Below are 14,190 nucleotides of genomic sequence, written 5' to 3' on the forward strand. Positions count from 1 at the left end.
TGCTTGTTCGGGCAAGCCTGGCGACTAAACTATGGCGGTTCTCTAGCATGTCAGCTGTGAATGACCGTGAACTAATTTGTCGACGCGTCGTTAGGAAAAGGAAAGTGTGACTTGAAAGACATAATGCTCGCGATCGCTTCGCGGAAATGTCTACGAGTCTGCCGGTGAATAACCTAGAAGAGTGCAGGCGACGCTTTCAAGAGCTCCGCTCCAAGTCGTACTCTGTCGCCAGGCGACGGAAAGTCTTCGACGACCGCCGTTAAAAGTTCCGGATTCGGGTTTTACGACCTCCGAAAATTAGTGGAACTCGTAGCGGAGTGCGTGACACCGTACGAGAACCCGTCGTCGCGTACCGGTGCTCTCAAGGCGAGTGCTTCACGCGAGCGACCGCAGGCCTCGAGTGGCGCGAACCACGATGAACTTCGACGAGACGAAGACGGTAGCTACGGTGGCGGTCCTGGGTTACCGCACGAATTCAAGTCTCCGCGATGCGCTGCCGCCCGAAAGACCGCGGTACAGTCGCCTCGTCGGGAGCGCGTTAACGGCGCCTTCAAGTCTCCGAGGAAGGTGTCCGGCGGCGCGCCGCAGTCTGAGGTGCAGCAGGTTTTGGAGACCCAGTTCCCACCGAGTAGTCCCGAGTTCGACTGGTCCGACGCCGACGAGCCGGAGTACATTCACATTCCGTCCCAGCCGACACCCCCGAAAGAGCGGCCGTCGGAAAACGACGGCCTTCGGAACGGCGACGTCTGGGGTGAGGACGATGACGTCTTCATTGCCCCGGCGTCGCGGCATTCTTCGCCTTCCCTGAAGAGACCGTCCCCGAGCAAAGCGCGAGTGTCGAGTGCTGCCGCGACGTGTCTTCTCTCGCCCAGCGGCAAGCTCGACGCCGCCGAACTGCGGGAGATCGAAGGAAGCGCGCTGTTGTCGTCCGAGCGCAATTTCCTGAGGGGTTCGGCTGACTCGCGGGCCGCGGCGGCGCTTTTGCGGGACTACGACCACAGACTCTCGTCGCACATTTGCTCGCTGCTCGACGAAAAGCGACAGCTTTCGAACGACGTCCTGTCGCTCCTCGATCTGCGCCGTAAGGTGTTCCGCCAGTTCCGAAAGGCGTCCTCCTGTAGCGGCGGCCCCTCACCCTCGAAGCCCAAAACCAGCTCGGCTGCCGCGGGGGTGACTTCGTTTTCCAGAAGTTCTCTAGGGAGTCGGCTGGAGAAGCCTTTGGCCAGCGACGCGTCGTTCCCGACACCCTCCACGAGCTTCGGCAACCTCAGTGCGCCGTCTCTGAAACCCGCAAACTCCAGCAGTGCGTTTTCCGACAGCCCTGCTTACGAGACGTCTCTCTCTAACAGACTGAAACGGCTAGGCGACGAGACCCTCAACAAACCGTCAACTTCTTGCGCCAGTCCGAACCTCAAGAAGGCGCGATCGGCGGATTCGTCACTCGGTAGTGCATCACACTCTCCCTACTTCGACTCAAAACCCTCCACGAGCAAGGCGGCTGCGATCAGCGACACCGAGTTCATCCAGGACTTCGACACCGAGGACCTGGACTTTGGCATTGTCGAAGCCCAAACACAGGCCCAGAAGGACTTCGGCAACAATTCCGGGTCGACGGGAAGATTTCTGGGACAGTATCGCAATGACGGCACATCGGCCAAGTTCAAAGGCTTCGGGTTCCCGCACTCTGCCGAGCTTAGAGCGAAGTTTGCCTCGGTGTTCGGCTTGAAGCAGTTCCGCCTGAACCAGCTGGAGGCTATCAACGCAGCGCTCTTGGGAGAGGACTGCTTCATTCTAATGCCGACGGGAGGTGGCAAGAGTCTTTGCTACCAGCTCCCCGCCGTCATGAGTGATGGCGTGACCGTTGTCATATCGCCTCTCAAGTCTCTCATTCAAGATCAGGTCCGTTGGTTGTTGTGCCATGTTCAACCATCGCTTGCTGTCGGCAGTACGAAAAAACAACGCTCCGCATGCAACGTTAAGCAGGAAACACGGGAAGTTGCTCTACACGCGGTGCAACGAAGGTGCTGCCAACGGCGGCGAAACACAAAAGCTCCCTGGCCCTGTCAGTGGTGATGCTGGCAAAAGAGTGAGCACCGCGAAGTGACACCGCTTGTTTACTGGCACCCCCAGAGACGTGCACTAACCACTGACACCGACAAAGTAGTGATACTCGTAGTACTTTGCCAATGGTCAGGCACGTAACCACTTCCGGTGTCGGCGCACTCCGTAGTGCATATAACATCGTTCATCAGTGATAGCTACCAATTAACTGCCTTCATTCATTAAGAAGCATTTTCTTTTTAAAATCTGGCAGACAGCTCCAACTTTGAATATCATTATAGCAACTTCCTACAACAGTTACTGGAAGGAAATGTGGCGCTGTCGTATGCGAACCGAACCATGCGTAGACCAACTTTCTGTGTTTCCTGTACAACGTCGTATGCAAGGCGTTGCTTTTACAAAATGCGCTCAATTACTGTAGAGGTGGGTCGGAAATCAACTATTCTGTAAACACATAAAACAGACAAAACATGCTTTAAACTCTTCTGGGAAAAAATAGAACATTGCTAGGAATAACGATGTTTAAGTTTGGAAGCAAAGGATTGTTTAAATGGTGTGGCTCATCAGTTATCTTCTCAAAGTGCTGCTACCACATTTTTATTCGATGTAAAACAGAGTGGGTTGTACTTCTTCATGAATTCTGCAAAAGTTGTGGTATGATCATTTGAAGCTCGTTTGAATCGTCACGAGTTGCGTATGATTACACGCTCCCCATCGATGTCTTTCAGGTCCAGAAACTGACGTCGCTCGACATTCCGGCGAACCACCTGTCCGGCGAGAGCGACAATGCCAGCGTGTACGCCGACCTGAGGTCGTCGCAGCCCCAGCTGCGCCTCCTCTACGTCACGCCCGAGAAGGTCAGTGCCAGCAGTCGTCTGCTCGACGCTCTGCATCGACTACACGCCAACGGGCAGCTCACGCGGTTCGTCATTGACGAGGCGCACTGCGTCAGCCAGTGGGGCCACGACTTCCGGCCCGACTACAAGCGGCTGAGCGTGTTGCGCGAGAAGTTCCCCGGCGTCCCCATGATGGCGCTAACGGCGACGGCGACACCGCGCGTTCGCACCGACATCCTGCACCAGCTTGGCATGCGGGACCCCAAGTGGTTCCTGCAGAGCTTCAACCGTCCCAACCTCTGCTACGAAGTCTGCATCAAGACGGGCAAGTCGGTCGTCAACGACATCGTCGAGGTCATCAAGAAGAAGTTCAAGCGGCAGAGTGGCATTGTCTACTGCTTCTCGAGGAAGGAGTGTGACCAGCTCGCGAGTGACCTGTGCAAGGAAGGGATTGCGTCGGTGCCCTACCACGCCGGGCTCACCGACAGCCGGCGCAACACTGTCCAGCGTCAGTGGATCGATGACAAGGTCCAGGTGAGTTTGCTCTGAACAGGGTACAGTTCAGTTTTCAGTTTTTTCAGTTCAGTTTTTACTTTCAGCATCGAGATGCAGCGTAAAGTGTCCTGTACAGTGTACAGGAAAAAAGGCCTCTAAAATGGGCTTGAAGGTTTCCACTGAGCGTCACATTTGACGGAAGGCAGGACGATGATGCTACAAATTATACACAACTAACATAACGCGGTACAACAGTGCAAAAAGGTCTTGCGAAAATAACAATGTACTAAGAGAAAGAGTTATGTACTTAGAGTACATAACAATGTGCTCCCTGTTTGACACGTGGTACAACGTTCCAACAAAAGCGAAAATTCAGTCATGACAGAAGAAGTGTTTAGTGAAGTGTACGATATGCTTCTATGAATGTACAATCTATGGGTGGTCTTTACATCAGCATACGTGAGTTTAATCTCGTCTCTCGCGTGCTTTACTGTAACTATACTCGGGGACAGCTCATTGTCCGCCGCTGTGGTTTGGCGGTTACGGTGCTCGGCTGCTGACCCGAAGGTTGCGGGTTCGATACCGACCACAGCGGTCGTATTTCGATGGACGCGAAATGCTAGAGGCCCATGTAGGTACTGTGCGATTTCAGTGCACGTTAAAGACCATCAGATAGTCAAAACTTCCGGAACCCTCCCCTATGGTGTGCCTCGCCATCATATCATGGTTTTGGCTCGTAAGACCCCAGATATTATTATATTACTGGGACAGATCATCTTGGCAGTGGAGCGAAGGCTACGAAGGCGGTGCATCCATACATTTGCATTAGCCCTTAAGTAGTACGGCAGGTTGCAGCTGATTTCAGTTCCAGTTTCGATTGTTCTTGCTCGCAGTGTTAACGCATTTGGAGAAACATATACACAAAAGATGTGAATGGGAAAGAGACATTTCTACTGTTCAGTGTACATTTCAGCGTCATTTCTTGCACATTTTTCTTGGAGAACTAAATTGCCATTTGCAGCCGCACATGGACGAGCACACGTCAGGGAAGAAAAGGAAAAAATTTTCTTAACGTCGACAGTAATGTTATTTTACCTGCAGCTTCTCGTAACCATTTTAGTCTCATTATAAATAAAACAGTATTGATTTGTGCGAGCCAAACGTGAAAGTTATCAATAAAGTTAGGTACTATTTCTTGGTGCACTAGCAGGCATGCGTTTCGGTTCTGTAGCTTTCCCAGCACTGCCAAGAAAACTTGTCGCTGAGTGTAATTTCATGATTATGCCTGTTGAGTTCGAATCCAAACAGGACTGAAGTTGAGCGGAGGGTACATGCTTGAACGGATAAGACGTTGTTGAAATGTGGGATGTTGCTGGAGCCGGCGTTTCGACGAGGGTTGGAAACGACTTGTCAAACGGCTCCAGTGACATTCCTTGTCCGTCATCTATCACCTATAGGGTTTGAGTGAAATGTGATATCTTCTAAACAGATATCCGCTGTTTAGAAGATTGTGTTGTGCTCAGCTTGCCTTTATTTCTTCCCTATGCAGTTCTTTTTTGAATGCTGAGAAGCCACTCCATGACTGACAAGACTTTTAGGTGAAAAGTGGTGCCATTTCTCCTGGTATTGCATACCTAAAGGGACACTAAGGGGAAATATTAAGTTGAGCTAGATTGAAAGGTTAGCCTTGCGTAATAAATGATTCACCAGAACAGAGCATTTGTAAGCAAGAAAACGACAAAATTGAGAATTGAGAAATTGCAGTGGCACCCTCTATCATGCCCGGTGGGTAACCCGTTTAATGACGCCAGATACACTATTTTGATGGCTCAATTACTGCTGCTGCTCACAGATGAAAAGCGAATTACATGAACTTTGATAATAAATAAAAACACACAGTAAGCCAGAATTGTTGCTACACATTATAGCTGTGGAGCTCTTAGACATCTGCTGACTCTCAGAAATCGGTAGCCGAGATGGCAACATCAAGTCCTAGATTCAATGCGAGCCGTTAAAATTGAGCAGTGGCACCAGGGAGTGGGACTTTCGGTAGCTGTTTTCGAAGCAAAAGAAGGAGTTTATTAGCATGCATAAAGCGGTGATAGACTTCAACGCAAGTAAAAAAGCAATATAACTTAGCTTTTCTTTAGTGTCCCTTTAATGTGTTCTGTTTCGCATAGACAGATCACAAATATAACCAACATGCTCAGCATTCTCTACATACATTCTATTCAATACTTGCGTTCTCCATGTACAAGTGTCTAATCAAAACATCTTGAAATCGCTCCTCAGTGGCTTGTGGACACGGACTACAAATAATTTGACCTCTGCTGTGTTGATGTCGTCAAAAAAAAACGCGTCGCAGGTGGTGTGCGCGACCATCGCCTTCGGCATGGGGGTGGACAAACCAGACGTCCGGTTCGTCATCCACCACACGCTGCCAAAGTCCATCGAAGGCTACTACCAGGAGTCCGGCCGCGCAGGGCGCGACGGCCAGCGTGCCTCCTGCATCCTCTTCTACAACTACCACGACATGCACCGCATCCGCTCTATGATCGACAAGGACTCCACGGCCAACGCGGCAGCCAAGCAGACGCACATCGCCAACCTGTGGCACATGGTCAACTTCTGCGAGAACCGAACAGACTGCCGGAGGGCGCAGGTGCGATCAAATGTCCACGTCTTCCGCACCGTGTAAAGTGCACTGTGCATGTGAAATTTTATGCGTAACTATAGTCGGTTTCAACCGAAGAATAAACAAGCTCCGCCCACAGCCGTCACTGTCCCACCCAGAGAGAACTTTCACAGATGTTCCATCCAATCACATTTACTCATTTCCGTGGCGTCAAGCACTTTCCGGGTGTTTTAGATGGTGCTGCCATACAGATACATGTTCCTTTCGCTAGTTTTATGTTGAAAACTTGAGCGCCCTGGCAAAGTGCATCACTGCTTAGAGAAAGGTAATCATTTAGGTAGGTGCAACGAATGTTTAGTTTTTGATATGCGTGGTATTTACTTTAGCACAGAAAAAGTACTTACGGTTCGACATGAAACCAGCTTGCACGAATCTCTTACAATAGGTGACTGACAAGCGCTCTGCGATCTTGCGGGCAGAGCTTGTATTTATTCTTAGGTTGTAAGAAAGTATAGCGTTGAAAGCTGGATGAGTTGGTACTGCGCTCACCTGTCTCTTCTTTCTTTGCGTCCTGTCCTGCTGCGCAGTTTGAGAATCCCTAAACCACTTTGCTTAGAGGGTGGGCAGTGAGGGCTCTTATTGTGATAGCAATTATATAGGCACTCCTGGTGCACTTCAGCATTGCCGTTGTGGACTGTGCCATGGTGAGGTTCCATATAAAGTCCAAATCTATAACATCGCCCCGCACGTTGTACCTTCTTTGTGCGAATGAAAATGGGTAAGAGCTGCCAATGATCGCTGCTCAAGCGGGTATGAAATGCACCGGCCATCTACGAAAGGCACATGGAAGGGTCCTGGAGGGGTACTGCGTATCTCTGGCAGGAACTCCATACTTTGGCCAGCCGGGTGCAGGGGCATAGGCAGAAAATTTTTTTTGGAGAAGGGGGGGAGGTCCTTCTTGATCTGAAGTGGGTTTGGGCAGGCAGATGTGGTCAAGTGTCATTTTGTGCTCTGTATGCCATTGCAAAAACACTTCAGGGGGGGGGGGGGCACAAGTCGGTGTGCCACCCCCTTGCTACGCCACTGGCCAGGCATGGTCACACGCGCTGTATCTTTACAGGGATTAGCAGATGCCTCATACCTTTGTTGGTGTTGTGTTTGCATTGATGCCATAGATAACGCGAAGGTCGCTTCACTCGCTGCAATGGCCGTTATTCCCTGTGCTGTCGTTTGTTGAGTTACGCCAGGTTCAATGCTAAAGGAGTGAGCTGCTAGCCTTAATTCGTATAACATTCCATTTTATTGCTATCATATTCATTCCTTTGTCCTTGCTGCGAAACCTGCAACTTTTTTTTTCTCTCACCTTGGCAAGCTTGTCAACACTTTCTTTTCCTCGTGACATGGAACATGTGAACATGTCAGTACCGAATGTCATCATGGCAGTCTTGTTCAAAAACACCATCAATGTTTTAACCTGTTCTTTCAGGTTTTGCATTACTTCGGCGAGAATTTCGACCGCCAGTTCTGCAAACAGAACCGACGCTTCGCCTGCGACAACTGCCTAGCGGAGACGCGCTGGGTCATGACAGATGTCACCGAGGACGCGCGAGAAGTGGCCCGATGTGTGCAAGCCCTGAATGCTAAACGCGTCAACGTCACAGTGAATCAGGTATGCATGCTAGAAAGGGCTCTGCACTCCATTAATTTTTTTTAACTGCGTTTATTTCATCAGTATATGTCAGAATTGCAGTTTATATATCACAAGCGGAGTGTGATGCAATCCAGTGTCTGGAAAGACACTAAAGCTTTTACTGCTGAGGTCCTAAAGTAACATCTGACGTTCAGTATAGTGAAAGTCTAATTTTCTTTTTTGTGGCTCTGTAATGCAAGATGGTAACCAAGCGACACACTGTATCATGCCGCAACTGATTCGTCATGCAAGTGTGCTTCAGCTAGTGCCTGTCAACTAATAAGGCTTATTGAATGTATTCAACCTACCATGCTCGCTTCTCTCTTGGAAGAGATTCACAATCTTGTAGAAATTTTTGATTGAGATACTATCGGGCATAGCTGCCTTGAGGCAACACGAACAATGGAAGTGCATACTGTAAGGACCAACCACCAGAGTCCTTGGAAGGAAGGTGTGCTATGCTAGTGGTTTCATGACGATAGAGATATGAACCACAACATAATGAATGTCAGTATAACGAATTAAATAAAATCTCGCCACTATTACAGTGTGACGTGCATATGTTTGTTACGAATTAAGATAAATGGACCTAATTCTGCGTCACCTGTGGCTATCGTTAATGCATAACGATGTTCAACTGCTGTTGCACAAATGTGTCGTGGCCTTCTTGCAAGTGTTGACGGAGGCTGTACACCCACCCCTTGCAAATTCTCATGCAGCTTGTGGACATCTTCAAAGGCGCGATGAACAAGAAGATGAAAGACCAGAAGCTGGACGCCCTGCCGCTCCACGGCCGTGGAAAGACCTACCAGCGTAACGATGCCAACCGGTTGGTCCGACGACTGGTGCTCGACGGCTACCTCAAGGAGGTTGTTGCCTGTCGCTTTGCCTTACTGTGATGTCAATGACACGATGCATCATCGCATGACACATCCTCACACGACGCATCCTCACACGACGCATCCTCGCACGGCACATCATCACACGTCGCATTGTCACACGACACATTACCACACGACGCATTAACGCACCCGCTTTATCGCATGATGCATTATGGCTCAGCGCATTGTCACATGATGCATTACCCACACGATGCGTTATCTACATGATGCATCATCTACATGACGCATTATCGCACAAAGCATTATCCACGGCGCATTACCACAAAATGCATTATCGCATCATGCATTATCTCACGATGTATTATCTCACAACGCATTATCGTATGCCGTATTATTGTACGCCGCATTATCGCACCCCGCTTTATTGCACGATGCATTATGGCTCAGCGCATTGTCGCATGATGCATTACCCACACGATGCATTATCGCACGAAGCATTATCCATATGACACCTTACCACAGGACACATTATTGCATGACGCATTATCGCACGATGCATTATCGCACGACGCATTATCGTACGTTGCATTATCGTACGCCGCATTATTGCACGACGCTTTATGGCACAACGATTTATGGCACGATGCATTATTTGCATTATCACGCAACCCATTGTCGCACGACGCTTTATGGCATGACGCATTATCGCATCATCTTGCACCGCCACTACAACACGACATGTTGCATTACAGATGTTCTGACTGCCAAATCGTCGACGTAATATGCTTATGGAGGAGCTGTTGCATATTTCCTAGCCCTTTGCACAACTTCATTTCCTGATGCCAAGGATAAACACTGTCTGCATTTCATAACATTCCTAACACTACGGGAAGTGGGTTACTGCAAAAACTGGCACATCACATTGACTTGAAGTGATATTTCAAGAAAAAAAAAGAGTAATTTTTAAAAAGGAAGTTGCCTACAGTGCAAATGAATGACGTTACACAAGAGAGGTGATGCCACCAGCATGGTGAAGAGATATAGCATTAATGAAGTGTGCCATGATGTCGCAGCCATCATAAACAGGAGATGCAGAGCTCGACAAAAAAAATTGCTTAGGCAGGACCAAAATGCATGCACAGAAAGATAAGCAGGGTACTGTTAGCAATTTCAATGACATCATCAGAAGGCTTGTGCTCTGAATTGCACACTTTGTAGATAAGTCATCCATCCTCGAGCACAAGTAAAGTCGAGCAAGACACTGCAGTTCTATAGTAACTACGGACAAGATTAGAAAGGCCATATGCAACACGTCCTGTGGAAAAGTGTGCATTGAAGATGGCATAACAGTCAATTTAATCTAAGATGGAGGGTATTTTATATTGAAGAAAGTTGCAGCGCATTACACTGAATGCCTCGAAACATCAAAAGTGCCAGTGAGCTGGAAAAATGCCAGCATTACATCAACACGCAAGAAAGGAGACGTTAAATATGAAGAATTATAGGCCCGTCAGCTTAGTTTCAGCATTATTTATAAATATTTATGAAGGTAATTTCAAACAGGATAAAAGAAACACTCGACTCTATCCAACCTAGAAACCAAGCCTTGGGAGATAACGAAGAAACATGGAAAGAAGTTACAGACCTCGTAGTATGAAGTGGAATGGAAAATGATAGGCAAACATTAAGAGATTGGAAAACAGCAGAATGAGCCACGAAACAAACAGTGGTAGCGGATAGTCTAATTGACATTAAGCCAAACAAGTGGGCCTGAGCTGGCCACATGAATGTGTAGCACAGGCAAGCAGTGGTCAGTTAGAGCGATGCTGTGAATACTAACAGATGGGAAACGCAGCCGAGTACGGCAGATGATTTGGTGGGATGATGAAATTAAGAAATCTGATGGCATAAAATGAAATCTGCACGCACAGGACAGGGCAAATTTGAGAATCTTTGGGAAAGGCCTTTGTCTTGCACTGAACACAAAATAGGCTGACGACAACGATGATGACGTGTAGTCTGTAGTGTATTTTTTACACTAAAAAGCTCTAGAAAAAGAAGCTCACTGGCAAGTGCTCTACACGACTTCTTTCATACTTCAGCGTAGAAGGTGTCCACAAAAGCTTGCAAAGTCTCCAAGATGGCACATTTGCCCCCCATAAAGTAAGGTGACTGTTGCAAGAAATGCTGGAGAAGCAAAAAATGGCTAAAGGCTTAGTCAATCAAAACGTCAATTGATTAACCGCGGTACTTGGATGCACCTTGTGCCCTCGAACAGTGCGATGACAACAGTGACAACTGAAAAACTGGTGATGCAAGTGCAGAAAGATGTCATTCTCTAATAGGAGTCGATTAATGCTCTAGGAGATCACCATGAACTACCTCGAGATGGCCATGTCCTACCTGCGGCCCGGCGGCAAGCTTCCCCAGCTTCTGTCTGGCCCGGCGCGCGTAACCCTCTCCATCGAGAAGAAGTCTCGACCCTCGGAGTCGGCCGCGCGTGCCGAGGAATCCGCGGCCGAGCCCAGCCGTGCCAATCCAGAAATCGCGAAGCTCACCGAGGCGTGCCACCTGGAGCTGGTGTCCATCGTCAAGGCGCTGGCGCTGGCCAAGAACACGCACTACAGCAACGTGATTCACATCGACGCACTGCGCGGCATCGCCGAGAACCTGCCGACAACGGCGGAGGCCATGTTGCAGGTTCCGCACATGACCAAGGCTCTGGTGGACAAAGTAGGCCTTCAGAAAAACTTTGTTGCTGGAAAATTTTGTGTAGTATACTGTACATTATCTTTAACAATATGAAAAAGCAGACACTATGCACGGAATTCGCATAATGCTTGTGTGTTTCTCATGTTGCCCGTGCGATGTTTGTTTTTTGTGCTTTTGAATAGATTGTACAGTAAGACGGGCCTTATTGGGTATCTTGTGTCGGGTAGCTGCTGTGTCTACAGAGTTTCCTGCAAAAGCTGAGAGTGTGGAACCTCATCCAGGAACGCCTTTACATAATCTTTGTGTAGTTATCCAAGGTTAAATGAAAACTTGTCAAGCGAGGTTGATTTATTGACAAAATAAAACAAACGCTCGCCCTGTTCAAAAGGACATAAACATATACTGACGTTCCGGGGCCGCTACGGGACCCTTGTTCACATTCATAAGATTGTGAATGAGGGACCCGTAGGCCCCTTAAAGTCAAGATATGTTTATTTCCTTTTGAACAAGGCATGTGCCTGTTTTATTTTGTCAATTTGTGTACTTGTGTCACGAGTGTTAGCTAAATCCCGGACTCTTGTAAGCTCTTTAGACTTTGCGTTGGTTCAGACAATGCAATTCAGATAACTCTTAATTCAAGGTGACATTTCGCAATATCTACTTGACAGGCTTCACGGCCATTTCACACGTAACAAGCTCGTGATTTCAGCAGAACAGTTCGGTCGCGACCAGAGTTCTTCAATCGTGCAGGTTGCAAAACTTCTGATAGGCTCCACCTATCAAAATGCGGATACACTGTTGGCTGAAATCGCAGAGGTCTGTTGATTGTGGTGCCATCTGTAGGCGAAAGAACAAGCTAATAAATGACACTTTTTTCTGTTCCGGTGCTGAAGCCCACAAGGGGTGCCGCATTGATAACGCAAGCGGTGTTTTTACACTTGCAGCTTACATTTTGCAGATGATACTATGTCTAATGAACTTGTCAACCTTAATTAAAAGTACAAATTATAATTCTTGTGGCGGCAACTTGTGCAATAACAGTGAGGATTGCAGCGACCGTGGCAATGCGGTGCATTTTCTATCATCGCCCCCAGGTGGCATGTCGGTTTGCAGTCCTCTGTAAATTCGTCCATGGGCATGTCTAGGTTTTGGAACGAAGTTTCGCAACTGATATGATTGAAGGAATCTGGTCGCTATGGCATAGTGCACTGATCGCTCCCATGACTGTTTTGTGTCCCGCGCTCTCCTTATTTCTTCCAGTATGGTGCCCAGCTGCTTGAGGTCACCGAGCGCTACGCGGCCGAAAAGATGGTCATCGAGGCGGAGATGGCCGACGCCGCTGCGAGCGAAGCACAGGACGACTTCCAGAATCCACAGCCGCCGCCGGACTTCGCCACGACCAGCGCCTCGCCCGGCAAGACGCGCAAGCGCAAGACGTGGTCCGGTGGTGGCGGTTCGCCGGGAAAGCGTCGTCGCACCTTCTATAAGAAGAAGACGGGTTTTGGCGCCAAGTCGCAGAGCAAGTTTGGCCAGAAGCGAAGGACAGCCGGAAAGGGAGCCGCCGGCAAGTCGAACGCCAAGCCGGGAGGGAGGTCGGCTGCGGGTTCGTCTTTCGGAGGCTCGTTGGGCGGGTTCGGCGCGCTCGCCATGCCAAAGCCGGCTTCGTCCGTCGCGAAAAGCCGTTCGTTTCTCGCTAAGCCACGCGTCGTAGAGATATGAGCACCCTTAGTCGTCGCCACGTGAAGCTGCCGGTGGAACGCTATGGCGGCAAGCCAGAAGTGCCTCAACAGTGTTTGTAAATACGGTGTTTAGCTGTTTATATAGCCACGGTTAATGCCCAAATGTCTTTACCAAAGTGTTTTTTTGTTTTGTTATATGAGGACAGTCGGTGCAGTGTAGATAGTGTGTTGAAGGACAGGGTTAAATAAACCGCTCTTACAAGAGCAACTTCTGTGCATAGTGAAAGCAGTGTTATATGGACAACAACTTCAATGACCATATCATTGAGATTTTCCTACTTCTTAACAGTACGAGATTCGTCCTTCAGTGACCAAAAGCTGCCACTGTTTTGTCATCTCAAGAGACCACGCTGCAGCAAACTGCCAATTTTTTAGGCATATTCTGAAGGAACCTCTTGGGCAAGTTGGTGCTAGATTTCTTATGTATGCTTGATTGTGGCACGAAATACATTTTGTGAAAAAAGGTATACAAAAGAGGTAAAAATGAAGCTCCGACACTCCACTTTCTTTACTTTTTTGGTTCTTCACTTTCACTTTGGTTTGTCACAAAATGTATCTTGTGCCGCAATCAAGCATACCTAAGAAATTTTTAAGCACCGTTTTACCTTGAATATTTTTGCAACGTATTAGATGCAGCATTAGCAGCACCAACATGCAACAGGTGATGAAGACATGATGCGAAGACTTTGTCGCGTTGATTTGTGAATCTACCACACGCATGCAACATCACCAAACGAAGTATGGCAAAAACTTCTGAAGAACAGTCCTGGGGCACTCAGATATTGTGGGTGTACTACGAGGGAAAACAATTAGAGGTGTTTTGCTAGATATTACTTTAATATATTTCATTGAAAATTAAAAAAAGAAACGTCTACGTTGCTAACATTACTGTGGCGCCATCTCAGAACAAGAAATCTAAACACTTCTGCAGCTCTGCTGTGCTCGAGGTCTAACGGTGTGAGCATATGATCTCAGTACTGACAGATCATCTATAATACTATCTTCAGAGCAAGTGGCGAGACTCTGTGAAGGCACATCGTTGATATATTGCCGGTGAGAACATGTTCGTTGTTGCCATTGCTAAATGCTGCGGCGTCATCTAGTGGGCATAATTATGAACACTTCTGCAGCTCTGCGGCATCCTAGGCCTAATGGTGAAAAAAAAAACCGTCTTATCGGT

The 14,190-nt window shown here is 48.3% G+C and overlaps 1 protein-coding gene across 1 annotated transcript; it reads left to right on the forward strand.

The window, feature by feature from the left end:
- The first annotated feature begins 47 nt into the window (after window positions 1-47).
- LOC119399026 (Bloom syndrome protein homolog) lies at window positions 48-13,494 on the forward strand. Its single transcript, XM_037665842.2, has 8 exons — window positions 48-56; window positions 178-1,899; window positions 2,790-3,431; window positions 5,758-6,054; window positions 7,514-7,696; window positions 8,437-8,586; window positions 10,924-11,292; window positions 12,532-13,494. The coding sequence occupies exons 1-8, from the start codon at window positions 48-50 to the stop codon at window positions 12,988-12,990; spliced, it is 3,831 nt and encodes a 1,276-aa protein (XP_037521770.1). The 3' UTR covers window positions 12,991-13,494.
- The last annotated feature ends 696 nt before the right edge of the window (window positions 13,495-14,190 follow it).

The sequence above is a fragment of the Rhipicephalus sanguineus genome, chromosome 7 (assembly GCF_013339695.2).
Source record: "Rhipicephalus sanguineus isolate Rsan-2018 chromosome 7, BIME_Rsan_1.4, whole genome shotgun sequence".
Taxonomy (NCBI): domain Eukaryota; kingdom Metazoa; phylum Arthropoda; class Arachnida; order Ixodida; family Ixodidae; genus Rhipicephalus; species Rhipicephalus sanguineus.